Genomic DNA, 27442 nt, shown 5'->3' with positions numbered 1-27442 from the left:
TATGCCAGACTGTTCCCAGCTTCCTCCTCATATATTAATTAGAAAAATGAGGCTTTCCCCACCTGCACCCAGGCCCCACACTAGCATATGGCCTTGGGGCAGTGGCAGCGCACCCCGCTCGCTGTCACGCAGGCACCGCTGGTGACCAAATCGCCCCCGCGAGAGCCAGCACCGCTTGGGCTAAAGGCATCTTCCATTCCTAGAAAGGCTACAAGTGCTACAGAACCCTCTGAAACAGCTCAAACCCCTTTCTTCAGACTGCCCTTGAAAGGCTGCTGAGGGAAGGATGCACTGTGCCTCACACTTGCCTTCCTCTTCCCGCAGGGCTTCATGTGAGAGGAAGGAAGCGCCAACAGGGGCTGAAATGCCGGCAACGCCAGATAAAACCTAGCTCCGTGCCGCCTTCGTGCCGTGTACATAGCACCATCTCCGGGGATTTCTTGATGCTTTGCAGAAATTAGCACCTGTAAAAAGAGCAGCTGCCAAAGCTGAATTTAAATAAGACGGGCAGGCTTCTGGTAGGAAGAGGCTAGAGGATCAGAGAGCGCTTGGTTTCCTTGAAATGCTTCCGTCGGTGAAGGCGCCTGTCTGGAAACCAGCTCCCGGCTCCTTTAGCAGTGCTCAGTGCCCAGGTGAACAGGGCAAGACGCCCACAGCTGCCTGAAAGCGTGGGGCACAGCTCGTGCCCCACGAGACCCAGGTGTGGGCGCACTGGGGCAGGCGCTTGCACCCCGGGGGTACGGCGGTGCCGCCCCCAGCAGCTGAGATGCACTGAGGGTAGCTTGGGCCAGGCACAGCCTGGATGCAGCTGGCACTGGCCTCCTTGTAAGCCTGAGAACGTGTCTCAAGCCCCACGTGGTGTTAGGGAGTGCTGCAAGCAGGCAGCAACAGCCAGGGAATTTTCCCCTTTTAACTGGGGCTAGCAGACAGCACGTGTGGCTCACTGTAAATGAGGAGGAATTAAACAGCTCTCCCGGCAGGGACAGTGCAGAGGAGATGAAATGGGATGGGAGGGCTTTCAGGCAGGGAACTGCAAGTGGTGGGAAGCTGGGAAGGGCTTTGTGAGAGCAGCAGCGGGTGAGGCTCGAGGGCAGGAGGGAGCTCTCGGTTTGCGGGTGGTGATAGGGCACCCACAGACAAGCGGGTTGGGGGAAGAATGCCTGCTGCATGTACGGCTCTCCTGTCTGCAGGGGTGCCAGAGACTGACCAGGGAGAGCACCAGAGACCTTCCTTGTGAGGGGAACATTTCAGCCTGCCACGGGGGAAAAAAATCAAAAGCTTCTCTTGTTTATTCAGCTCCTTATTAAAGTGTTTTTCCCTAACAGGTCTTGTCCTTTGCTTTTACACTTCTTCCTCCAAGTGAAAGCCCATATCCCGACCTGCCCTGACTGCAGGGCTGAGTGAAGGGAGACGTGTCTGGAGCGGGGCAGCTGTGAGCAGTCAGGGCTGCAAACACAGCACGTGCCCTGCCCTAGTGCTCTCCTCCCGCCCAGGTCTGCCTCTTCCAGACGTGGGCGTCCCGCCTGGCCATGGCCCAAAGACGGCTTTGGCAGAGGTTCACGGGGGCGGAGGGGGCCCTGGATCCGTGGTGAGGCTCCGCAGCCGAACTGGGCCATCTCTAGGGTGGGAACTGCGGTCAGAGGGAGGCGTGCAGCCGGGTCAGAGCAGTAATTAGCTGTCGTTGTGTTACAGACTCTGGGCATGTCTCTTTGATGCTGCTGTGCCTCAGATCTCAGTGTTGCAGGGTGGGAGATGGCAGGAGGCCAAGATGGACTTCGTGTCCATTGATGTTCACGGAGGAGGTGCTGACTGCTTGTTTCTACAAGGCTTATTGCTCTGCTGTGGTGCATCACACCCCTTCCTCAGCTAAACTCCTGCCCCGGTCCCTCTAATCCTTCCCACCTCTACCCTCACTGCTGCCAGATGCCCTCTGTCCATCCTGGTCACCCCCAGCTGTCAAGGTGCAGCATCTCCCCAGCACAGGGACATCAGCCCAGCATCCTCCAGCACCACGTGCTCTGGGAGATGGCAAAAGGAGCAGCAGCAGATGTGTAGATTATCCTAATTGCTTAAAGCCTGAAGTGTAAAGTTCTCTATTAATTCCAACGCTGCACGCTTTCCTTCCACACAAAAACAGAAACCGTTTTTCATTGATGAAAATCACTCGGCACAGCCTCGCTTTGCTTGCAGGCATCCGATCCTTCTTTGCCTTAGTGATCTCTTGGTGGCTGCAGTGTCCTGTGGCACTGGGCTCCACAGGTCCTTACGTGCAGCCGTTGGTTTCACCTTGCTGCATCTCCTGGTCACTGGGTCGGTGCCACAGTGTGCGCAGGTCCCGTAACTGCCTGTATGTCAGCGAGAGCCCCTGGGAGCAGCAGGGTGAGCCTCACCCGCAGACCTGCTTTCTGAGAGCTCGACAGACTTGCTTGTCTGGGGACGTGATGGCTGTCCGAAACTTAGCGCCAGGGGAATTTCCGCGTGAGCCTGTTTGAGACACGGTACAGCTCCGTGTCATTAAGCACAGAGCAGCGCATGACTGTAGCGTCCGTCCTGCGATGGAGGTAACCTGAGCAGCCCAGAGGCAAGGAGGTGCAGCCGGTGCTGGAGAGGACGGGCTCTGCGCCACGCGGTGCTTGGGGCTTCTGGGACAACGTGGATCTCACGGGGATGTCTTCTGCCCTCTTCCCTTCACCCAGAAGCAAGCGTTGCACTTGGCTGCTTGGGAGAAAACACTGCAGGAGCTGTTCTGTCTGCCTTAGTAAAGTGCAGGATTTCTGCACTGGGGCTTAAAGAACTAAAGAAACAAGGCGCAGGCAGGGGCATGCATTTGACCCACTTGTGCTTCCTCCACCTGTGAGCTGGGCCAGCCTCACGGAGGCCAGTAGGAGCCCATAGATCTTGCAGCCTGAATCGGGGTGTTGAACCACCACATCTTATGGACCAACTTGTGGACCCCTCCTGCTTGTCCTACTCCTTTACCTGTGCCCTGCATGAGCCCTGATACACTCCTTTCATCCCTCTGATCTTCCAGAGGGTTTTGTACTATTTCTTCAAATAATTCTCCACCCACCCCAGTGTTTATTACAACTGTTAAGGAACAGAAAGCCAGGTTCAGGTTCTCCTAACTGGTCAGGTATGCTTTTTTTGCAGTGGTCTTTCTTTCTGTCCCTCAGTTTGCCTCGGTGACTGTTCTGCACTTCTGTGCCAGAGGCGAGGGGCTGCTGAGCTGTGCTGGGAGTGGTGTCCTCGCCCTGCTGCACACACGAGGATTGCTGCGGCCCCAAACACTGCACTTTCATCGTCCCTGATGGCAGTATTTGGAAGGCCCAGCGAAAGCCCTCAGAGTTTCTGCACCGCAAGCATGCCTGTGGCAATGGTGGTGCCCCCAGGGCGTTGTGCTGGAGCATGCGGTAACAAAGCAGGGGGAGGAAGGAGCTGAGGTGGGGATGCGGCAGAGCTGCTGCCGGGCTGGTGACCGTCGCTCGGGTCTGGAAAAAGGATTTCGTCCTCCGGGGCGGATCACGGCCGGTGTGAAGTGAACCCGGCCGGGTGGGAACCACAGGGCCGGCAGGGCTGGCGCGCCGGCAGCACCCATGTTGTCCGGAGCTGGGGATGGGCTCGGGGTGAGGGCGGCCGCAGGTGATGCGTGACACCGTCGAGCGAAGGCTTTCCCTTCCTCCCGGATTCCCGCACGGCGCCCCACGGAAGGACGTCTCCCGGGTTTGCCGGTCGCGGGCGGGTTTTGGCAGGGCCGCCCGAGGGGAAGAAGCGGCCCCGGTGGGTGCGGGCAGCGCGGCCGCGGCGCCCCCTCGTCCCCCGCCTCACCCCCACCGGCGCTCCGGGGGCGGTGCGGGGCGGTGCGGGGCGGTGCGCGGAGGCTCCGCGGCGCAGATTGGCGGGGAGCGGGGCCGGGGCGGGGGTGGTGGGGGGGGGGAGGCAGAGGATGCTCGGCGCCGCCGCAGGTGCCGCGCTCCGCGCTCCCGAGCCGAACCGTGCCGGGCCGAGCCGTGCCGGGCCGAGCCTCCCCATGCAGCCGAGCGCCCCCGAGCCCGAGCGGAGCTGCGGGCGGCGCGGCCCCGCGGAGCTGCCCGCGCCGTAACCGCCCCCCGCTCGCCTCCCGCGGGGCCCGGGGGCGAGGAGGCGCCTGGAGCGGGGCGGGGGCCGCTGCCGCCCCCCGAGCATCCCTCCCCGCGCCCTCCCCGCTCCCTCCCTCCGTGCGCGCATCGCTCCGCGCCGCCCCCCGCTCCCTCCGTCCCTCCCTCCCTCCCTCCCCCCCTCCCACCCTGCCGGCTCTATGGTGTAGGGCAGCGATGCACAAGCACCACCACTGCTGCAAGTGCCCCGAGTGCTACGAGGTGACGCGGATGGCGGCCCTGCGGCGCATGGAGCCCCCCTCCTACGGCGAGTGGCAGCACGAGCAGTACGGCTACGGGGGCTACGGCTCGCAGACCCTGCCGGCGCCCGGGGGGGCCGCGCCCGCCGCCCGCGGCAAGGCCAAGCTGGGGCCCCCCGCCCGCGACGCCGCCGCGCTCAAGCCGCCGCCGCCGCCGCCGGGGAAGAGCGCGCCCAAGGTGAACGGCAGCGGCCCGGGCTGGTGGCCCGAGTGCACGTGTTCGAGCCGCGACTGGTACGAGCAGGTACGGGCCAGCCCCGGGGCCACGCTCCCCGGCGGGGGTCGGTGGGGACGGGGCGGGCGGGCCGCCGGGGGGCTCCCCGGGGAGGGCGGCGGGGCCGTGCCGGGGCGCGCCGGCACCCGCGGGGCGGTCGCGGGCGGCCGCCGTGGCGGTGGCTCCGGTTGGCCGTCATCGTCGCCGGCGTCGCTTGGCTTGGCCGCCACCATGGCTCGGGCCGGCCGCCGCGGTGCTGCCCAGCGCAGGGGTCGCGCACCTGTGCCTCCTCCCAGGGGTCTCGCCACGCACCGGGCGGGCGCCGGGCGCGATGGTTTTCGGCGCCCACCCGACACCCTCGCCGCTCCCCGTGCCGTCGCCTGAAGCCCCGGTGGCGTCGAGGGCGTCTCATCACGCTGTGCTTAGCAGGCGTGGGGCACGCTGCCCGCCGGGCAGCCTCGTGGGCTCTCGGTGCCGCTTGCCAGCGCTCCCAAACCGGCACCCGCTTTTTTCCGTTGAGTTGTGGATTCCTCGCTCTGCTGCTACGTCCCTGCTCCCATAGATTATTACGTAACCCTTCTCTGATCGCCGGCATGCTGTGTGCTTTCTGCCCCATTTCACTGCCTCCATTTCTTCCCACACACGTTCATTTTATTAGTGTTCTCCTCCAGGACCCATTCTCAGGCTCTCTCTCTCTCTTTCTCCTCTAAATGGAGAGACCAGTCTTGTTTTGAACCCACAAGCCAGCTCAGAAAATGGTTGGAGCTGTTTGCAAAGCATTAAAATGGAGGCTAGACCCTGCCTGAAAAACAATTTACCCTGCTTTAAAGAAAGGCATTTCAGTTTGCTTCTTCTGCCTCTTTCATTCATTATCTTCAAGCCTCACATGATTTCTTATTGATCCTTCTAATTATTATTTCAAGATGCAGTAGCAGGCAGACACACAGGAATCAATGGGAATTCTCTCCTCCTTTCCCCTCAGAAAACACAACCCTCTTCTTCCCTTTCCGTGTTTTTCTTCATTACTGTCTGAGTCTGTAGCTCTGGTCAAAATAATCTGATTCCAAGCTGATACGCTCAGAAGATGTTTACAGAAAGCACCCAAAACCCCGGCTACCTCGCTATAAACCTGCTTCTGGTTTCTCTCTGCTTCTCTGCCACTCTTTGCATCAAAATCAGTCTCATCTCTCTCTCGCCTGCTGGTTCTGGCAAGCGGTTTTCATCTTTCCTTTGCTATCTCTTTCCTTCGCTCCATCCAGTGCGGTGAGCTCTGGGAACTGGGTAGGAGCAGGGAACTGGAGCCGGTCTGCTCCCTCCTTTCCTTTCCTCTCCTGCTTGCAGGAAAGGTCTGGCCCAGAGCTGCTGGTGAGATGACTGCAAGCAGGCTGGGAGGGAAGCGATGCCAGCTGCAGCACTGCCGTGGCCGGCTGGGCAGGGGAGCCCCTCGTGCATTGCAGTGGTGGGAGAGAAATCATTGTCTTTGTGGTGCTGCCACAGAGCCCCAGGGCTTGGGCTGGTCCCAAAGTCCACGTAGGAAATCTCTGCTCAGCCTTAGCCTTAAAAGATGAAAATCAAAACCTCCTCGCTGCATTGCAAGCGACAGAGGATGCCAGCGTGCGAGGCTACGTGAGCATAGCGGGGTCTGCATGTATAATATGACGTGTGTGGTATGTGCACTGCCTGTATCAGAGAAGGCAGGATTGCTCCCTGGTGTGTAGCAAATGTATGCAATGAGTAAAGCTTTGCAGCAAATGCCTCGGCACTGTTCCCCTTCTGATCCAAGGGTGCAAAGTGTCTGAGCCATCAGGAATCCACGTTCTTCCCGGTCTGGCCGTGGGCAGAGGGACAAAAGGTGGTGAAACGGGAACAGCCGAGCCGTGCTTGCACCTGGCCGAGGGTTTTGGCTCCAGGGGGCCAGGAGATGTCATGCTCCGGGGGGTGGAAATTGGCCGGGTGCCGGGTGCGAAGCTGCTGTGCTTTGCTGGAGACGAGGAGGCAGCCCCTCAGACCTGGAGAGCGCCGGGGAGAGGCAAGGCTGCCATTGTTCAGGGCTGCCCCTTTAAGCGGTGTCCCTGTCCCTGGAAGCACTTCCAGCAGCAGAGGTGGGAGCAGGCAGAGCGGCGAGGAGGCAGAGCAGGGCCAAGAGGCTTCCCCATCAAAGCGAGGACCTGCTCACCTCCCTGGGAGCTTCGCCACCCCCCCGTTCAAGCCTTTTTCTCCTCTCCCATGCGTGCAAGCAGAGGAGGGTGCACAGCCAGCGCGTGTGCTGGAGCGGCCGCGTGTGCAGATGCTCTGACACGGGGAACATGCTCACGGTTGCATGTGGCGGTGTGTGTTGCTGCCATCATGCGTACTCGCAGACCCTGTGCACAGCCCCACGGCGTGTGAGCTGTGCCCACACGTGCCCAGCACACAGCACAGTCCCAGCATCAACCCGCACCTCCTCCCACTGCCGGCAGCGCGTCGTTCCTCTCCTTCTGCCTCTCCCCTTCCCCAGGACACAAATTAGCTTGCTCAGGCAATGCCAGTAACTGAGAACCCCTAATCCTGACCACAGGGAGAGAGGAAATCTCTCCGCTCTGGGTTTCTCATTTCTTTTTGCTTCGCTTTTCTTCCCTCCTCCTTTTTCCCTTCGGAGATCCCTTCCATTTCTTCTCCCTTATCTCACTGTTTATTGCTTCACGTTCCCCGTGCTTGCTGCCATCGCTGCTCTCCATTGTTTCCTTCTCCGTCCCTCCATCCAGCCCTGCGCCCTCCCCGTCCCCCCTCGCTCACTGGTGGGGGACACAACTCCCCCCACCACCACCACCACCGGACTGGGGTGAGAGGAGGACTCCCCGCTTTGGGGGAGGCATGGCAGCACGATCCAGGGAAGCATCGCTGATGCGCAGCGGCTGGAGGAGCCAAGTGCTCCAAACCCCTCCTCTCCCCGCACAGTGACGCCCACGGCTGCTCAGGAGCGCAGCGCTGAGATGCTCGGCTGTGCTCGAGCCCCTTCTCCGGGGCTGCTCCCCGAGCCGGGGTGAGGCAGCCGGCACCTTGCCAGGGAAAGGTCCAGCCCCACGGCTTGTCTCACCCCGGGTCCCCAGTGCCAAGCTGGTGCCGGAACAGGACCCAATATGGGGCTCCAGAGGGGTTCATCAGCCTTTTTTTGCGTATTTGGGGTGCCCTGGGCATGCGCACCTCCTCTCTGGGAAGGGCACGGCTGAAGGTTGCGTGGGGTGGGTGGCTGGGAAGTGCCCTCCGCCCCTGGAGGCTGCCCCGGCTCTCCCAGCCCTGCTCGGCCAGAGGTGCCCTCCCTGCGGGCACACGGCGATGCCCTGCTGTCCCCCGTCCTCCCTCCCCCGGGGCCGGGGGGCTGCGGGGTGGGTCAGAGCAGCACCGCGGGGAGTCCCTGACCAGCTCGGGGCCACACCAGGCTTTCGTGGGCCTCCTGGGTGGAGGCGTTTTGTGGCCAGGCAGGTGGAGGAGGGAGAAAGGACCTCGCTGCCTGTCTGGGGCTGCGAATGTGTCACCGAAGGCGGTGTTTTTCCACGCACAAACATTGCTTGTTATAGTTCCTCCCGTGCGCTGGGGAATCACCTGGAGGAGGTGGGCACAGTCTTGGCGGAAGCAGCAGCCCTCGCACAGCCTCTGGCTGGGCGCAGCAAAGATTTGAGGCTCCTGGGGCGTAGGAAATGGAGGGGGGGGAAGAGCCTTGGGGGGGAGCTGGCCTTCACCCGGCGAGGACGTGGTGGCCAGGCCAGGTTTCTGAGCGATGGGCAGGCAGGGCTGGAGGGAAAGAGGGTGAGCGCTGAGGGGCAGGCGGGGAGCCGAGTGCGGGTGGCTTCGTGGGAAAGGGCTGGAGCCCCAGATGTTCCCTGGGGAGGTGCGAGGGAGGGTGAGAGGAACGGGGTGCCGGGGACACGGAGGCAGTGGAGGTGGTGAGGTTGGCAGGGTGATGTTGCTATGGCTACTCATGTGCTATTCATAGAAGAAATTAGCTAAATCTTTGCACTCGAAGGTGGAGGAGGAGAAAGGAGGAAGGCGTTCTCCGTGTTTGGAGGGGAGGAAGGAGGGAAGGAGAGAAGCCAAAACAGGAAGGGGGGGGTCAGTTTTCCTCCTGTTCTCTGTGCCCGTGCCACGAGGGAGCATTTGGGGAAAGTGCTGCCGCTGGCCTGCCCAGCACTGGCAGGGTGCGGGGGGACACGGCAGGGATGAGCAGCCCCACGGGACGGCCCCCGCGGTGTTCGTGCAGAGCCCCGTGAGCAGGGCGAGCTCTGCGTCACGCCGGGAGACAGGAGACATCCTTTTAATTAAAGACATCCAATCTGCCAGAGGTATTTTTGGCAACCTAAATGTAGATACAACTGTAGTGAAACTTGCATTTCGTGCCCGGCTCCCTCACGCTCAGCGGGGCGTTTCGGTGCCCGACCCCATCCGCCCGCTCGGCCCCGCGCTGCGGTCGCTGGCTGTCCCCCGGCCGCCCCGCCACCTCCGGCGGCTGTCCCCGCCTGTCCTCTTGGCAGCCGGAGTCCCGCAGGGTCTTCCCTCTCCACCGCTCCTCATCGCACCCCACTCCCTCGCGAGAGTTTCATTCCCTTCCCACGGACCCGCTTATCACCTCCTCACTCACGATGTGTAAATCTGCGTGTCTGTTCCTAATATATCTCCTTCCATCTGATTTCACCTCTCAGCTTGTTTCTCGGGCATCTCCGTCTGGTGATCCTGCCGTCACCACCGACTCGGGTGGCTATAACCAGGCACCGAGCTGCTCTCCTTCCCCCAGCCCGTGCCCCACCACCAGCCCGGCCCCTCACCCCGCAGACCTTTGAGGCAGCCGCTGTTTCTGATGATCTGGACCTTCTTTTCCTGCCACCCAGCCAGTAACATGGTCCCGCCAACACTTTCTCAGGTCATTCCCGGGGTCACCTCCCTTCTCTCTGTGTCTCCTGGGAGTGGTATTCCTGAACACCCGCGTGCTGGCTCGGACTGATCCCCTCACCCACCCTGAGCATCCCATGTCCTGCTCTCACCCGAGAGCATCAGAGAAGCGGCAGAGCTTAGGCCCAAACTGGCTGTGGCAGAGATGCGGCTGCTGCTGCGAAGGCCGAGTCTGAAGCCACGCAGGTGGGAGAGATCCCATCAGCACAGCGTGGAGGAAGAGGGAGGTACCCACTGGAAATAGGAAGACGCGGCCCTGCTGTGTTGCTGGGAGAGGAGGAAGGGGAGAGCGCTGTGGTGAGGCAGCCAGGCCAAGGACAGGCAGCTTCCAGCAGGGACGTGGCCAGTGTGGAGGAAATGGCTTCTCATGAGGAACGTGGTGGTGGTAGGAAGACGTCAGCCTCCCCTGCCCGAGGGTTCTCCCCTGTGCACTGTGCTTTCAGACGGTCTCTTCCCCCTTGGCTTCGATGTTAGTGATGTGGTGGGACCTGCCCCGTCCATTCCTGGCCATCTCTGGGGTCGTGGTGGGGCTCTGCCGGCTGGTCTCAGGGCGTGCTTGAAGCAGGGAGGGGTCTGTGGGGGCTCTGCGTGAGAGGCAAACTCTGGGTCATCCATCCATCCGTCCATCCATCCATCCGTCCACCTGTCCACCCATCCATCCGTCCGTCTGTCCATCCGTCCATCCATCCTGGTACCCTGGGTGGGAAGGTGGGAGCGAAGCAGAAGCTGTGGCCATCCCCAGAGAGCCACCTCGCTCGGGTGAGGCCCTCTGCACACAATCTGCCATGATCGGAGGAGCTTCCGCTCCTTCCTTCGCTGCGGATGCTCATTTAGAGAGAGGAAGTGATTAAGACTAATCAGGCCGCAATCAGCCGTGGCTGCGTGCCGGGCGCTGCGGCGCTCAGCCCCATGCAGGATGCCCTCCCGAGGGGTCCTGGTCTCCAGTCCCCAGAGGAGAGCGGATCCGGCACGGGTCTGCTCTGGGGTGGGGGAGCTGGGCGCGCTGGGGCAGCCCCGGAGGGACAGCGTGTCCCTGGCTCAGCATCCCGGCTGCAATTTGGGAATCAGCTTAACCCTCGCTCCGCCTGTAAGGCAGTGAGGGTGCTGTGAGCGGCACAGGGCGTGCAAGCGCTCGTGGCTGTTTGGAGCACGTGCAAACACGGGACGATGTGGGGATCCCTCAAGGGCACTTGTAACTCCAGCAATATGCTATGAACGTGTATCAGTAATGTGGAGAGAAAAGGCTTTAACAGAGCATTTAGCAAGCTCAGAATACCTGAATTTGAAATGCGGTTCACAGTTTCGTCTGCAGAAGCTCATTTGAGCAGGGCTCGCTGAGGGACTGTTCAGGGGTTGTAATTATTTTTGGTGACATGTGGCACTTCAGAGCACCCTGGGACCTGAATACCCTCTTGTTGCCTTCATATTAACTGTAATTTAGTTTTGAGGCCGTGTTGATGGATCTTGGTTTGCTTTTGCAGCACAGAAACAAGTTTATTGAAATTTTGTACCTAGGCGTGCATTGGAACTTAGAGAAAAAAGCAGGATATTTGAAACCCAAAGAAATCTTTAATACCGTCCTTTCTTCACTCTTTCTTCCCCTTTATATTTGCATTTGTCAGGGGGGGGAGGCATGCAGGTTTTTCAGATGATAATAATTCTCCCTCTGCAAAAAGGAATAGAGTCATTTTTATTTGGCAACATCAGGTCAGAAGGAAGCGATTGGAGCCCAGCACCTCTGCAAATTGGGTCACTTATTTTAGCGGTCTGAGCCTGGAACAGGATGTCTAACTTTCAAGCATGAACACACTGGCCTTAATGGCTTCTAAATGGAAACTTAAACTCCACAGAGCTCCTGTCTGGGGAAGCTTTCTTCCTTTCCCACTGAGTGAAGGCTTTTTCCAGTCCCTATTTAAGTGTAGTCTTTAAAAAAAAAAAAATGGGGGAAAGAAAAGCACCAAAACAAAGATTAAACCCTCAGTAGCTGCTTGTGTTTGCATTAAACTCTGGGCACTTCAGTGGCTTTGCCAACGATCCTTGTGACCACAGAGCTTTCAAGTTCTGCCGGCGCTCCCCATCTCCAGGATGCCCGTGGTGCTTTGAGCCCGTGCCGAGGCGCAGCACGGGGCGGGGGCTGCTCACGCCACCGAAGTGACCAAGCTGCGAAATGTCCCTGACGCAGCCTGGAGGGGACGTCTGGTGTCACCGCCTGCGCACGGCGCTGGCTGGGAGCCCAGCACGGGTGGGTGGGGAGCAGGCGGCCGGACAGGGCATGCTGCTGGGGTGTTATGGCAAAGGCTCAGGGGGAGCCAGCCCAAGGAGTGAGAGCCAGTGGGCAAAACAAAGTGCAAAAAGTTATTTTGTCTAGTCTGGTCAAAAGGAAGGGAGATTCATCTCTGGCCATGAAATTATTCAGCCTCCAGAAGGTTTCAGCCCGTTTTCTTTCCCTCATCCTACCCCTCGGCTCATCCGTCTTGCACTGGGGTGGTTGCAGCCCTCCGATGCTCCCAAGCAGAGCTCAGCTCCGGCCACAGTGTGGAGAGAAGGCAAAACCAGGTGGTCATAGAGAGCTGTGAGAAGGGGACAGCCCCTGGCAGCAGTTTGTTACCTCTTCCATTAAGAAGTGGAGGAGTAGGAAGACCAAAGCGTGGATTTGGTATTGAGAAGTAGGAAGAACCCATGTGTTACCACGGAGCCAGCATTCATTCCAGGGAGTGATGCGCTGAGCATCATTTCTTGTTGGGAAGGCTGTGAGGTGGCTTTGGGGAGCCTCTTGCATCAGGTGTGTGTCCTGTGCTGAGCTTGGAAGCGACACCTGGGTGTCTGTGGAACAACCGTGTCATCTCAGATGCTTTGGGAGACGATGTTTTTGGCAGCTACAGGTTTGGGCTCTCTGTTGGTGCTGGGAAAGGCAGTGTCTGCGTGGAGGGCAGGAATGCCTGGCGCAAAACAGATGAGCGTGTCAGCGCTGATCAGGGTGAGCCGCGGCGAGCGCGGGCTCACCGGCTGTGCTGCGCCGCCGGGACCTGGGCTCGCTCCTGGGAAGTCCGTGGATTTGCACGGCGTGACCCCGCTCCCCGTGCATCCCGCGCCGACACCGCTCCCCGGCATCCGTCAGTGCCAGGACCTGCGTGCTCACAGCAGGGCCCTGCCCTGCAGCAGCTGTTCTCCACGCTGCACATGCACAGCTTTCACCAAGATTTTACACCCTTAAAAAAAGAAAAAACAGCAACAAAAAAAAAACACAAAGCAGATGGAGCCTGGCCCCGCCTGTCCACCCGGTTCAGATGCTTCTGTTGGGCATCTCCCCACTTGGTCTCTGCCCCTGAGAGCTTTTAAAAGGATGTAAAGACTGAATTCCACTTATCTCCAGAGCCATTTCCTTCTGAGTGTTGCTATTATACCTGAGATGATATAAAGGAAAGGATATTAAAAGGCAGATAGACTTTTCACTCTGATCCAATCTGGGAACGTTGCAAAAATCAAGCAGATAAGTTAGTGCTTGGCTACTTATGCACGAGCTGAGAGTAGCAAATATTCGCTCTGTGTTGCGGATCCCTTTGTGCGTGACACCCAGGGCACGCGGGCCTCCTGCAGGGACCAGCTCTGTGCATCCAGACATGAATTTGTCAGCTCTGGAGGCTCCTGCTTCAGCCCTGTTGCTGGTTGAGATGGAGATGGGTTTGTGTGTGGGCACAATCCAGTTGCAGCAGGTCTCAGCGGTCTGCAGCACATTTATTTTGTCTGGAGGAGGTACATAATTCCTGACCTCTGCAGGCCAGCCCCTGTGCCAGATCTGCGGAGGATGTGAACCTGATGCAAATCTTGGGGATATCAGCATGGAGAGAACAGCTTGGACTTCCAGTTCAGAACCGACCCAGTCCTCGTGGGAATGCTGCAGGATGAGCCTTGCTCCCTCTGTAGCACGCTAACAATCCTCCTCCATTTGCATTTAATTGCAGCTTTTCTTTCAGTTGGAAGTTTAGGAAAATTGTCACGTTTTGCAAATCCTACCTTCGTCCCAGCAGATGATACCAATAGAAACGGAGGCAAAGGGGTGATGCACTAAAAATACCTGGAGCTTGACTGCCCACTGGTGACTGGCACTAGTGCCCCTGGGCTGACAAGCCTCTGCCTTCCTCCATCAGGCAGGCACATTTACCAAGCCCTCTGCTAGCCAGGGCAGGAGAGAGATCATCGTTTTTTTTTGCTGGGCAGCAGGAACATGCTGGTGAATTAACCATGCCCTCAATTCTATAGGGAACGGTAAGTAATTTATGCCCTAAGGAGCAGGGGGTTGCTGCATGCAGGGAGGAGAGGGAACAGGGCTGTGCATTCAGGTCACATTCAATGGGGGCTGTCAGATCTCTTCCGTCTAAAACGCTTCATCACACTATTATTATTTACCAAGCCCTGCTGGTGCTTGGCGGTTTACAAGTGAAAAGAGGTCCAAGCCCTGTGGCGTTCACCACACGGCAGCATGACCACCGAAGCCTAGTGGAGCTGGAGGTGCCCTGGCCTCCCTCCACCAGGCAGAAGCTGCACGGATCCTGCGGCTCAGTGTCTGAAGGCTGCGGGGAAGGTGGGACTCAAGGAGGACCTTGGGGAGTGAGGGGGGTCACCGCACATATGCAGAGAGATTGATCTAGGCACAAAGCCAGCGAGGCAGAGGACAGCTGTTGGGAAAATCTGGGCAGCAACAGGAGCTGAAGGGAATAGCGTTGAAGGGGGGTGAGGTTTGAAGGTCAGGATTCAAGATTTCCCTGGTCACTGGGGCCTAGAGAAGTGGAGCCTATGCTACCAGGCAAGGTGCAAATGTTGGGATATTTGGAAGTGGAAGTCAGAGCTAAAATCCAATCACCTTTCTCGTAGTAGCTGGAATAGCTGGCCACAGGAGGCAAACGGGGATTTCCTGGTCTGAATTCCTTCTGACCATGTGCGACTTCGTTTTAAGCAGCCACTCTCATTCAGCATCTCCTGGGTCCCATCTGGAGCCTGAGTGGGAAATTGTGCTCCTAGCAGTATTCTGAGATGTAAAAATCACTAGTGTGGAATGGCTGCAAAGGATGCTCAGTGCGCAGCGAGCAGGCTAGACAAAATATGTCCTTAGGGCTCACCACTGTGTGAGTGAGGCAATGCGATGTGTGATTTGTGGGCTATTAGTAATTCAACAAAGAGACTGCAGTGGGGCTCACTGGAGGACTCAGGCTGGACCTGCAAACGCCTCTGTAACATTATCATACAGAGCACTTCTCCCTGGGAGGGATCCAAAGCATCATTTGTGGGGTTGAATTCATGTCATAAATCAGGGGGCACGTGATGGACTGCATTTACTTAGGCTGCCTCTTCTGCATCCTTCCTGGAAACTCATCTAATAAGAGCTGGCCTCTGGCACACCAAGGTTCAAACATCCACCGTTTGTTAATTGCTGGCAGTAGAAGTGCTGCTTTTTTGCCTTGAAATGTGGAATCCCTTCCTAGAATTGCACTGGGGACTAATAAAAGCCAGTGCCAGGTTTAATATATGCTATCTCACAAATTATCTGGATTAAATACAAGGACTGTGTACTGCCAGAGAGGGGATATTCCCAGCTTAACACTGCTTCTGGGCCATGGAGATCCCAAGACATTGGACCTGAAAATTGTGATTCTCTTACGTGTGTGGGAGGGGTTTGGCAGGAGAGCTTGGAAGTGGTCATATTTGCCTGAGCTAGAGAATTAATTGCCATAAAAACTATGGGTTTGTAACCAATAGTTACAGCTGCAGGAAAGATCAGAAAGCATCTGAATAAATCAAATTAAGTACCTCCTGCTCCCATCCTTATGAGAGCAGAACCTTTCTGGGCAAGATCAGAACTACAGTCCAGCTGACCCTTAACTCTCCCGCTTACAAAACCCCAAGTCCGGAAATACTGTCAGCTAGAGCAGGATAAGGTGGGGAGTGCAGTGCTGGGTTATGGGGTGAGGTGGGTCTTCATCAGGGAGATATATACCAGAGGAGGGCAGCGAGGCCGTAGTCTGCTCCTGAGAAAGTCTCACAGATTTAGAGAGGCCACCGGGCCGTGCAACCCGCAGTATTGGACAGTCCGTGGTTCCAGTTATCTGCTACCCTAGCCTCCACGATGACTCAGTTGCTCCTTGCCCTGACTGATATTTGTGATGCCCCAAGGCAGAGGACTCACGTCCCCTTGTAGCTCATGTCTCTCAGCATTTCCCCATCCAGCTCTGGCTGTTGCTTTCCACGCAAACCTTGGAATGATGATCCCAGCGCACCCCCGACCTTCCAGATTTTGCACCACTTGCTGGTGTATGCCGGTGAGGAATGTTGGCCTTGTATTAGTCTGAAATTCCTCCTCTTTAGCCACTTCTCCCTCACGCTCTTGTTGAGAAGCCTCCCCAAGCTGGGGATGCTCCAGGGGGAAAAGGCAGTGCTGCAGGCATGGCACAGCACCTTCAGGAGGTTGTGGTGCTGGACAGCTCTCGGAATGGCTCAGCACGGCACGGAACAGCCCTGCATGGCTTGGCATGGCACAGGACGGCACTGCTTGGCTTGACCGGGCACGGCTCGGCTCGGCTCGACTCGACTTGGCACAGCGGGACCCCCCCAGGGTAGCCTTCACCTCAGCCCCAGGTGCTGGAGCACTGCCCTGTGTGCCTCCCCTGAGGGAGCCTCCCTGCCTTCAGGGCCTCGGCCCTGCCTCCTGCCTTCTCCTGCCGCTGTACGCGTGTCCCTCCTGCGCCCACCCCTGCCTGTTGCCTCCTCACCGAGCCTGGTTTCTACCCAAATGTGAAAAGCCACTCTGGAAGCCGTCTCCTCAGCATCTTTTGGCCTCAGCAGCATCGGGGCTGGTGCTGGTCCAGTTGTGGGGTGTTAGTGCCGAGTGGGTCAGGCTGGGAGCAGCTCAGAGCCCTGAAGGAGCTGCAAGGAATCCAGGGGAGCCACCGTGAGCTCCCAGAGGGGAGCTCCTGAACTATGAACTGAGCTAACGGGCAGAGCCCAGGTGGCAGAGGTGAAGAGGGGCCTGGAGACAGATTTGGGGGTGTCCTGCGAGAGAGGGGTGACATCTGCTCAGGAGGTGTGCGTGAGGAGATGCAGAGGAAGAACCAAGGGCACCGAGCAGAGGTTTTACCCAGGGGTAATGAACATGGGGGGTCTGAACACCGCCACCTCTGCAGGCCATGGTGGTCTCCCCATGCTTAGAGGGGCAGCAGCAGCTGCTGCAAGGTGCCTGAAGGTCTCAGGGCTCGTCTGCTGGCAATATATCCCCCCTGCAGAAGGACTTCCTTCCCTACCCCTCCTATTTCCTAATCCCTCAGCAACGTGGATTTCACGTCAGTTTTGGTGCTGGTGTGATTCTGGCCCGAGGCTGAGAGAGAGTTTCTGGTGTTCGCTGTCTCCTTTATTGCAGCCGAGGCCACACGGTGTTTGGGAGGCCTGAGGAGGGGACCCATGCCCCGAGCCGTGCTGTGTCCCCACGTCCATCCCAGGGCTGCTGGGCACGTGGAGGAGGGCCAAGAGCAGAGCCCTTCCTCAGCTGCCCTCTTCTGCCTGGCCTGGAGGGCCTGTGGTGGCATGGCCGGGCGAGGCTGTGCGCCACGAAGGGCTGGGTTCGGCGCTCAGCTCGGTGACATGCCGCTTTTGTCTCCCCACAGGCCAACCCTGCTCCCATTATCGTGAACACAGACTCGCTGGAACAAGGGCTCTCTGTAAGTCTCCTGGTTTTGTTTCACTTCTTTTCCACAAGCGGTGCTCGGCGGTGCAGCAAGGCTCCTCCACCCGGGGAGGCCCCAGCCAGGTGGCAGAGGAGCCTGGGGCCTGCGCCACGTCCCCGCAGCGCATCCCAGCCCCGAGCCCCGCTGGAGCTGGGCCACGCTGAGCAGAGCCACGGCTGCCAGCAGCTGAGCAGCGCTTGGTGACGGGGAGTGTTTGCAGCCATAGTGCGCTTGGCACTCTCGGCTTGCTATAGAGCTACTCCTCCTCGGCTCGTTGCAGAGAGGGTTTGCGAGCTGCTGCATCCCTCACCAGAGCGTCTGCAAATCGTTCCTGCAGGGGGGATGGAGGGAGCGGGGCGGTCGGCGTGGATTTCTGCACTGCTGGCTCTGTGCTTCGGGGGTGCTCCCATTTTCTTCCCAAAAGGGAGCTCAGTTGACGGCTTGCCAGGGCTGTGTGCTTTGCACCTGTTTTTCTTATGATGCAGCAAGTTTCGGTTGCCTTCCATGTTAATGAAGCAGCACTGGGACTTGTATTAGACTTGGTTAGCCTTTGAACTCGAGGCGGAAGGCTGTGGGTTACTTCTGGTGGTCGAACCTTCCTCCTAACAAATTGCAGATGTCAGCCCACGGCCTCTCATAGGCTTGGTGCACATCAGAGCCGTGCTGGGCCAGTTGGGCTACCAAAAGGAGGGGAAGCCCAGACAGGCCCTCTGCAGCCCTGGACACAGTGTTTAATTGTGCCTCAGATGCTGAGGCAAAGCCTCCTGGCTTTCGGGAAGAAGGTGATGGTGGTCCTGGGCCCAGCAGCCTCGTACAGCCGTGGCAGAACCCAGTAGTTATACCCAAAGGATGTTCTGCTTTGTGTGGTACCAGTGCAGAAACCAGCCTTCCCCGCTGGAAACTCAGTGCCAAAAAATGGCTTGCAAAGAACACGTGTCCCACATGGCAGTGGCCCCACTTTGGAGCCGGGGCGAGCCCTGCTCCATCCTGTCACCCCCTTCCCGGGGAGCCGGGCTCCGGGGAAAACAAAGCTCAGAGGCTCCCCTCAGCAGTTCCGCAGGTCGGCAAAGGAGCCACAACAGGGGATTTCTGCAGAACACGGTGAAGTGGCAAGTCTGGCACAGAGTTCTTTTACAAAAACAAAAGCTGAAGCCTGTTGGTACAGTATGTATTTGGAAGGGTTAATGTCACGTCTTCCAGTCTTTAATTACTTAACTATTCAATGCTTTCCTTAATGATAAACAGATGGATGTGGTCTAGTTCCTTCCTGTTCTAGCTCCATTGATTACATTGGACTAGCTGCTGGGCTGAATTTGGCCCCGGCTGTTTATCAAGAAGTCTGCTCCACATTTCAGTCCCTCTGTCCACCCACCTCCATCCCCAAGAGCATGTGGCACCAGCAGCACCACAAGGTACGAGCTGCGGCCCCGCATCCCGCTTGCTGCCGGGGCCAGTGCTCAGCTATGCTGCCTACGGCTACAAACCCAGCACTCCCAGGGTGTAAAACCCCTAAAAAATCCTCATCAATTTCCTTCTGTATTAAAAGCAGCCCCTGAAGGATAGGTAGTCTGCAGACTGTAGTCAAGCTGGGCTCACACAAGCATCCACCTACTGCTCCAGGTTGCCGCTCACCATTTCACCCATCGGTGTGTTTTGCACGCCCTGTCCCTAGAGGGTAGATGGAGCATCGGGAGGACAGCTCCCATGGCAGGCAGTGCTGTCTGTGTTTCAGAGCTGCTTCTCTGAAGCTGAAACAAGTTATTTCTGCCCAGCGTGTGCAGAGACTGCTGCCAGGGAGCAGGGAGGGTCACTGCAAAGCCCCGTCGTGGGGCTCGGCAAAGGCTCAGCTGTGTGCCCCGACCTGCAGCCTCAACTAAAGCGAGGTGCCGGCGCCTGGCCCCACCGCGTGCTAACAGCAAGGCATGGGCCACATCCTGCTCAGAAAGCAGGAGGATTACTCTTCCTGTGGGTTATTCTTCTTGCAGCCTGTTGGGCTATTTGGGTTAGTTTGAGGAACCCCATCTTATCCTTCTAAATTTGGCCTCCTTTTTTTTTTTTTTTTGAAAAAACTCTGACTCTCTAGCAAATTGCAAACTGCGTTCCACGTGCGACGGTGCGGTGTTGGCCGGCTGAGCCTGCAGACAGCTTGCAGTAGCTCTGGAAGGTGTGCGCTCTTCTGTTTATCAAATGAGTGTTAACTCTGCAGCCTTCTGTTGATGATTTAAATGTCATCATCGCTAACTATTTCCCTGCTGCTCAAAACACGAAAGAGAAGCGAAGGCCAGAGAGGGGGCCTCTTCCTGAGGCCTCAGGTGGGCTTGCTGCGTGGGATGGGCTTGGAAAAAATACCCTGACTCTTCTCCATTACAAACCAGCTGCTGCTCAGGATTGGGCTGTGCTGGGAACAGCTACTGAGCCGCACACCCCCTTGAGCTTTGCAGGTGGTACCCAGGGAAATGAAAGCAGAGTGGGGTGGGCTCACCCTGCCCAGGAAGGGATGGCCCCGGGACACATCCCAGGACACCCCCATGAAAGCCTGAAGCCAGACACCTCCCAAACAAGCCCCAGATGGGAGCTAAAATGTGTCAGGTCTGCACCCCTCCCTTAACAGGAAGGCAGCACCTACATTGGGAGGGAGCTCAGCAGAGAGTTGGACTGGGAATCAGGGCGTCCCTGGGAGTTTCTCATCATGTTGCATGGGACACGGTCCCAAAGCAAGCTGGGGAGGAGCACGGGGTGCCCCCTGCGAGCACAGGGACAGCAGCCTGTGGCACATTCAGGCCGTGGTGGCTCCGGTGGGTGCCACGGGCGGGTTTTGCCGTCAGTGAGTGACTGGTATTCAATTTTCCGATGCTGGAACGTTTGCTTTGTTGGCTTGTTCCCTTGGTTACGTGGTATATATTAAGGTCTCCATTTGGCTTCCTTATGCAATTAACTGGCGTTCTGTTGCACGGGTTTTGGAGACGTAATCAGAGCTAGAACTTCACGTCCAGGCTTGGCTCACCTGGCACACGCTGTGCTGTGCAGGTGCCGACCCTGCTTATTTTCAGGGAACGATGCAAAACATGACACAGAATGCAATACGAAATGCCCCTCACCATTGACAACCCCAAGGTTTTGAGGGGGAGCACCGTGGGGCCACGTCCCGGGTGCCCCCACACCCCGTGCCGCGGGTCCCTGCCCGGGTGCTTCCCGGCGCGGGCGCTGCTGGCTCTCCCTGCGGCTCACAGATTGTCAAAGTTTTCTGCACATCCCCATCCTGGAGGTATGTATGTGCTGTTCCTCTGCGGCCGTGGGTGTGCATATGGCTGTCTGTGTGGCAATAGCGTTTAATGCCAAAGCGGAGAGGACAACGTGTGTAGTAGCGGCGGGTGCCAGGAATCTGAGTTGCTGGAAAGCTGGGGGGGAGGCAGAGCCACGCACCGCACGCCGGGCCACCAACTGCGGCGGCGAGAGGAGCCCGGGGGCTTGGGCGAGGGAGGCGGTGAGGGGGACTCGGGATTAGTCAGTGCGGTGGGACGGGGAGGAAAAGCGGTGGCGGGGGGGTCCTGCAGCCAGGCAGCGACGTCCCTGCCCGTGGAGGGCTCGTCTTCCCCCTGCTCTGTACCGTGCCGGTGCTGGCCAAGGGGGTGCAGCGTCTGTGCCCCCAGCATTCATGGGCAGAGCAGGAGCTGGAGGGGAGATCTGCCAGCACACCTAGGGAGTGCCTCCCAACTCCTGAAGCCCTTCTGAGGGGTGGCCTTGCCTGACTCCAGCCCAACGATGTTTCCACAGCTGTCGAAACCCTAACAGCACATCCTGAGGCTTTCCTTTTTCCCAAAGCTTTCTTTATGTCCCACCTGGATCTCCCTTGTTTCAGGCCTCTGACTCCTTCTCGTGGTCTCAGCTGACACAAAGGTCCTGCAAGGCTCTGGAGCTGGCCTGGCCTGGAGCGGTGCCGGGGCTGAGCACCGCCGGGCTGACCCATGCTGTGCATCCCCAGCAGGATCTTGTCCTCCCTCTGCTGCCACCGTTTGCATTTGTGTCTTGGGTCTGTGTTTTCCTTCTGTCGCTTCGAGGACAAACCCACCGCAATCCCTTCAGCCTCCTCTTCTGGCCCACGTTCCCCACAGCCCCAGTCACATCCCGCTGCCCCGGGCTTTCTCCAGCCTCATTCTTCTGGAAGCACGGTACCCACAACGGGCTGGGGGACTTGCAGTGGGGGCCTCTGCAGCACTGAAGAGCACTTAGGTTGGGCAAAACCACTCTGTGGGGACACGGCTGTGCCATTCAGTGCCTGCCTCGGCCATGGTCACCCTCCGTTTGTGCTCCCTTTCCATTAACGTCCCGCAGGGCACGTTCAGGGACAGGAAAGCCGTGGAGCCGAGGGTCGGCTGCAGCTTTGGGAGCTGGCGCTGGACAAGGGCACCCATGAACAAGAGCACAGCAGCACCAGTTTGGGAGCTCACAGAAAGCCACGCGCAAGCCATCCATTGATGACCAGATTAAAAGCTGCATTACGAACCCACAAACTGCTCAGGGGACTGAGCCCAGCTCCTCTGCCCTGCAGCCCTGTAGCCAGGTCCCCCGTCTCCCAGAGGGACCTGAAGTGTGAGGTTTGAGCCAACCCCTCCCAAAGTCCTGTGGCCACGTAACAACCCCGGAGGTTTGAACATGCAGTCGTTTTCAAATCTTCCTTATTCTGAGGCCTTCGCAGCTTCTTATGGCCTGACTAATGTTACCCGGAGCATGCAGGCAAAAAAGGTGTTCGAGTGCGTTTTGAAACTGCCACCTTATTTTTCTGTACGTTTGTGGTGATGGGGAAAATGGAAGTTTTTGACCTGTGCATTTAGCGTTTGTTATTTCAGAGCCTACAACTGCACCCCTTTTGCTTTTGGTTTTCTTTCTGATAACCAGTGCCCATTTCTCAGCCCCTTCGTGTGAGAGGCGATCAGGCCCCTCACCGTTACATTTCATCATCTTTGACGTGATGGCTGTGGGAGTTTCTTGAGTGCAGGGAGCAGTATGGCATGCAGCATCGAGGCTATACCATTCTGTTGTTTAAGGGGCACCTTATACGAAAGGTATATATACCACTTTGTTTCCTTTGTGACCAACTAATTCAACAGAACAGATTATTCCAAATTACTTGCTCTTCCATGTTAACAAAACCAGGCTGCAAAAACATTTAGAAGATATAAGCTGCTGAAGATGTACATTGTGTTATTACAGGCCTTTCTTTTTTTTTCCAGTCGACCAAGCCCCTTTCCTTGCTTCCTGCAGCAGTGAATTCCCGAGGTTAATTACATGCTGGGTAACAGAGGCGTCATTGCTTTGTGTGGATTTGGTTGAGCTCCTTTTCATTCCTCACAAAATGAGCTGCCAGAATAAAAGGTTTGAGCTAAAGTACATTAAAGTCAGTGGGCTTTGGATCATGCCCAGAAAGAAAAGCAGCGAGCAGTTTAATTCCAGGGCAGGCTTGCACAACTGCATTTGAGGTTTTCAGCTGTGACGGCACGGGTTTTGGGGTGGATTCTCCATATTCCAGTGCCCCGGGATGCATGCGGAGCCCTAACGCGCTCTTTCCCTCTCCCCAGGTGAACGGCAGCGATGGGATGTTTAAATACGAGGAGATCGTCTTGGAAAGGGTAAGTGCTGGCCGGGCGGCACGGTGCCGACCATGCGGGCGCCCTCCCCATGGCAGCCCCCACTCACCCCCCACACTGATGGGCACGGGGGGGCTCCGCTCCCCTCCCCGGAGGGGTTTGGGGGTGTCTGGCTTTCCTTCCCCCACGGCAGGGGGCTGGGCTCACCGCTCCCCCCGCGCACCCCTCCAGAAGGGAGGGAGGAGGGTTTCTCCCTCACCTCCCTCTTTCGCACCCTCGCCCCCGCAGCCCCGCCAGCGCAGAGCTGGGGCTGGGGGGGGGGGCTCTTTGTCACCGTCTTTGCCAGAAAATGGAGGCAGAAGGAGCTGCACTCGTGGGGGGGGGGGTGGGTTCTGTCTCTCGCCTCTCGCCCAGCTGCCGCCCCCCTGCCCCAGTGGCTGGCTCTGGCTCGCCGCGGGGCACCGAGCCTGCTGACGCTGAGCAGCGAGGACAGGTTTTCTCGTAGCCCGGACTGCAGCGGGGGGAGCTCCTGCCTGCGCCTTCCCCCGTCCCTTGGTGAGACCCTGGCCACGCAGAGCTGACGCTGGGTGCTGCGCCACAGCCGATAAAATCGGCTCCCACGGGGGACGGGGTCGGTCCTGGGAGCAGCGGGTGGCGCGCAGAGGCAGCATCTCTGTGTGCGGGAGGGATGGGGAGGGAGCAGGAAAAGCTGCCCCAAGCTTTGCTCCGAGGCGTGGGCACAGCAGGGCCAGGCAGCACCACGGGACGAGCGCAGGGCTCCGCAGCCGCAGCCCTCCGCCGCTGCGTGCCGGGGGGCAGCCCGGTCCCACCCCGTGCAGGGTCTCCATCGCCTGGCACAGCGGCACGAGCGAGGCGGGGGCCTCCTCCTCGCCGCTTGGCCAGCAGCGCAGGGGAAGACGCATCACTCGTTCTCCTGTTCCTTTAGTCATCCCCCTCCTCCCCCCGGCTCTGCATCACGGAGGTGGGTGGACGGAAGGTTATCTGGGGCTGCAGCCTCACCCACCGCTTCCCCAGCGTGCCTGACGAAACGAGCCCAGGGGATGCTTCCTTTTTGGGCTGAGTGCTGCCTGCTCCGGGCCCTATTTAGAGGCAAAAGCCTTGTTTTCGGGGATGCTGCAGAGCATCCTCAGCCCACAGCCGGGGGGGGCTGGCGGGGTCAGGCTGCTATGCAGCTCTCACTGCTCTGCTGCTGCGGGGATTTGCTACCCGGCTCCAGGCAGCCAGAAACCACAAGGGAAATGCAGGGCCAGGACCAGCACGGACTTGACCCAGGTCTGTCCCCTTCCCCTGGCCCAGTGGGACCACTACAGCCCCATCTCCTTGCAGGAGGAGCTCCTTGCCGCCTGCAGGTGAGAGACTGTCCCCTTGCTGTGATGTTCAGCTCCCAGAGGCAACCCCAGCATATCCCAGCATCACCTCTCTGTGATCGATCCCTGTCTTTGTTGTAAAGGGCAAAGGCAGCAGCGTTTTGGGGCAATAACCAAGGGAGCTCTGCCCGCAGAGGAGCATGGCGGTGGGTTGATGGACACTGCACGTGTCTGTAGGAGGTGCTGCCCCCCACGGCTCCAGCAGCCCCGATGCCAGCAAAGAAATCCCTTGAACTTGATTTCTTCTGGTTTATCGGAATAAAAAAAAAAAAAAAACAGCTCCTGGATTGTTTCCAGATTTCTTAGCCAGCATCGCAGAGACGCTACCCTTCCAGAGCCGGACAGAGTCAATGTCAGGAGTCCACTTTAGGCAGCCACACCTCCCAGTGTCCTAGTGTGGGTGCAGCCCTCCTGGCCACGGGTCCGTCAGGGGGCTCCCAGAGCTCCCCGTCACCACTGGGTGAGCAGCGGCACCCCAGGAGCCCTGGGCGGCTGGGACAGTGCTTGGCCTGGGCGCAGTGGTGTGTGAGAGGCGGGCATGGTAGGATGTGACTAAGTGTCAGCTCTTCCGCATGAGAAAACAAGGCAACGAGCCATCTGATTTTCAAGGCAGAGCAGGGGAAAAAAAAATAAATCGGTGATTGTCCACTTGCATCAGGCACGGCAGCGGAAGCAGCGCCCCTAAGTGTGTGACCGAGCGGGGTCCCGCAAGCGGGGCAGGCAGCGCGGGGCTGGGCAGCAGAAGCGCCTGCTCGCGGTGGGACGCTGCTGGGACACAGCGAGCGTGCCAGGACAGGGGCACGGCGTGGCTCCCTCCTTCCTCTTCAGGCTTCATCTCCATCCCTACAGCCCCCTCCGCTGCCCTAGGGCAGAGTTTGGCAGCAGCACTGCGGGGCTGACGAGGGAGCCGCTTGTTTCACGGCGCCGAGACCCAACGCGGCGTTGCAGGAGCCGCCAGCCAGCCGGCACCCTGAGCCTCGGGGGGCGCAGGGGACAGATGCTGGTGGTCGGTCCAAGCCCCGCTTCTCCGCACGGGCTGTGCTGTCGGTGTCTCCTCCTGGGGAGCCGCCAGCGAGGGGAGGTTTGCTCCGCCAAGGACCACCCCCTCGTCCCCCCCGCTCGCTGCCTGCCTCAGTCTCTCGGCAGAGACATGGCGGCGAGGGAGGTCCTGGCGGCTCCCACGCTCCCGCTCCATCTGTTGGGTGCTCCGCGCCGAGCGCCCGGGCTGACGAGCGCCGGCCTCCCCTCAGCCACGCGCCCGCTGCCCTCCCGGACCACGGCGGATGCTGTAAGGGGGGTGCTGCCGGGGGGCTCGCTGCTCTCAGACCGGCGCTGCCAGCGAGCAAGTGGCCGCGTGGGACAGGCACCGCGTGTGGTTTCCCGCAGGGTAACTCCGGCCTCGGCTTCAGCATAGCAGGAGGGATCGACAACCCCCACATTCCAGATGACCCGGGCATCTTCATCACCAAAATCATCCCCGGGGGAGCGGCAGCCATGGACGGACGTTTGGGGTGAGTGTATGGGGCCGGGGGGAGTCACCCCGGATCCTGACTCCGTCTGCCCCGCTGGTCAGCCCCCACCCCTGCTCCCTCCCAGCCCCTCCAGCCCCTTACCCATGGCCAGGTCACCTCTGCAGGGATCCCCCTGCCATCAGCATCCTGCCAGCCCTCCCCGCCTCTGGCTCCCCTCCTTCCCTGTGCGCCCTGGGGCAGGATCCATCCTTCCCCCATCTCCCCTCTCCAGCAGGGTGACAGCACGGGGACCAGCCTCACTGCCTCCCCCCTTGCCTCCTCCCCCTGGGGAGGGACCCCGCTGTCACCCCACATTTTTCCTCCTGCAAACCTCCTCATCCCAAAGAGCAGGACCTGGCCAGCTCAAGCAGTTCCCCCTTGCACGAGGGTCTGCACAGCCGGAGGAGGGTGGCAGAGGTTCTTGGGAGCTCAGGGTCACGTTGTACCCACAGGGTGAACGACTGCGTGCTGCGGGTCAACGACGTGGACGTCTCCGAGGTGGTGCACAGCAAAGCCGTGGAGGCTCTGAAGGAAGCGGGCCCCGTGGTGCGGCTCGTGGTGCGGCGCCGGCAGCCCCCGCCGGAGACCATCATGGAGGTCAACCTGATGAAGGGACCCAAAGGTGAGTCCCACGGGCTGGTGTGGGGTGTCCCCTGGGTGTCCACCCCAGCATTGCAGGGTGGGATGCGACGTGGTGCAGGGTGTGGGGCAGCCCCACGGTGAGGCACGTAGTGGCCGGGCAGCGAGAAGGTGGCCCATTGGGTTGGGAGCGGGGTGGGAAAACCCAGGGAGCTGGCAGTGCCAGCCCCAAAGTGCAGCCAGCCGTCCCTCACCCCGCTCCTCCCCTCCCGCTCATCCCCAGGACTGGGCTTCAGCATCGCAGGGGGCATCGGGAACCAGCACATCCCCGGGGACAACAGCATCTACATCACCAAGATCATCGAGGGAGGCGCTGCCCAGAAGGACGGGCGGCTGCAGATCGGGGACCGGCTGCTGGCGGTAAGCCCCGCGCCTGCGGTGGGCAGCCGGGCACCCGCAGTGCCACGGGGCCCATCCCTCGTCCCCTTTCCCGGGGTCCCTGCTGGGACGGTGCTGCGGGAGGGGACAGCCACCATCTCACCGCCCCCCTTGCCCCCGGCAGGTGAATAACACGAACCTGCAGGACGTGCGGCACGAGGAGGCGGTGGCCGCCCTGAAGAACACCTCCGACATGGTGTACCTGAAAGTGGCCAAACCCGGCAGCCTGCACCTCAACGACATGTACGCGCCCCCCGACTACGCCAGCAGTACGTACGCTGCCGGTGCGGCAGCCCCGGGGCACTGCGGGGACAGGGGGGGGATGGCGCAGCGGGGATGGGGGATGGCACGTGCCGGAGCTGGCAGGAGATGCCGGGCTGGTCTCTGCCATCCACGTTGAAGCCGATTTCTGCTCCTGACGCCTGTCTCCTCTCCTGCAGCCTTCTCAGCCTTGGCTGACAACCACATAAGCCATAACTCCAGTCTGGGCTACCTGGGCAGCGTGGAGAACAAACCTGCCTACACCGTCCCCCCTCAAGTGACCCCCTCCAGGTACTCGCCCATCCCTCGGCACATGATTGGGGACGACGACTTCACCAGGTGAGAGCCAGGCACGGGCATCCCCAGAGCCTGCCCCTTCTCTTCCTTCCCTTTCTCTCCCTGACCTCATCCCCATACCCTGCTGTAGCGGGTGCGGAG

General features: G+C 59.3%; 1 protein-coding gene across 8 annotated transcripts in view; it reads left to right on the top strand.

Annotated features, from left to right (window-relative positions):
• The window catches only part of DLG3 (discs large MAGUK scaffold protein 3), a 74894-nt gene that overhangs the window by 19149 nt on the left and 28303 nt on the right, over positions 1–27442 (top strand). For 3 of the 8 annotated variants that reach the window (XM_067005267.1, XM_067005266.1, XM_067005264.1), the window contains exons 5-11: positions 17183–17236; positions 22819–22869; positions 25602–25726; positions 26179–26348; positions 26589–26725; positions 26868–27012; positions 27184–27343. In XM_067005267.1, the coding sequence (XP_066861368.1) occupies positions 17183–17236; positions 22819–22869; positions 25602–25726; positions 26179–26348; positions 26589–26725; positions 26868–27012; positions 27184–27343 (842 nt within the window). Of the gene's footprint in view, positions 1–4290; positions 4638–17182; positions 17237–22818; positions 22870–25601; positions 25727–26178; positions 26349–26588; positions 26726–26867; positions 27013–27183; positions 27344–27442 lie in introns of those variants that run through there. The other 5 variants (XM_067005270.1, XM_067005268.1, XM_067005272.1 and 2 more) reach the window with 5 other exon arrangements.

Source organism: Anser cygnoides, chromosome 13 (genome assembly GCF_040182565.1).
Source record: "Anser cygnoides isolate HZ-2024a breed goose chromosome 13, Taihu_goose_T2T_genome, whole genome shotgun sequence".
Classification (NCBI taxonomy): Eukaryota; Metazoa; Chordata; class Aves; order Anseriformes; family Anatidae; genus Anser; species Anser cygnoides.
This window is presented reverse-complemented; position numbering and strand designations above follow the sequence as displayed.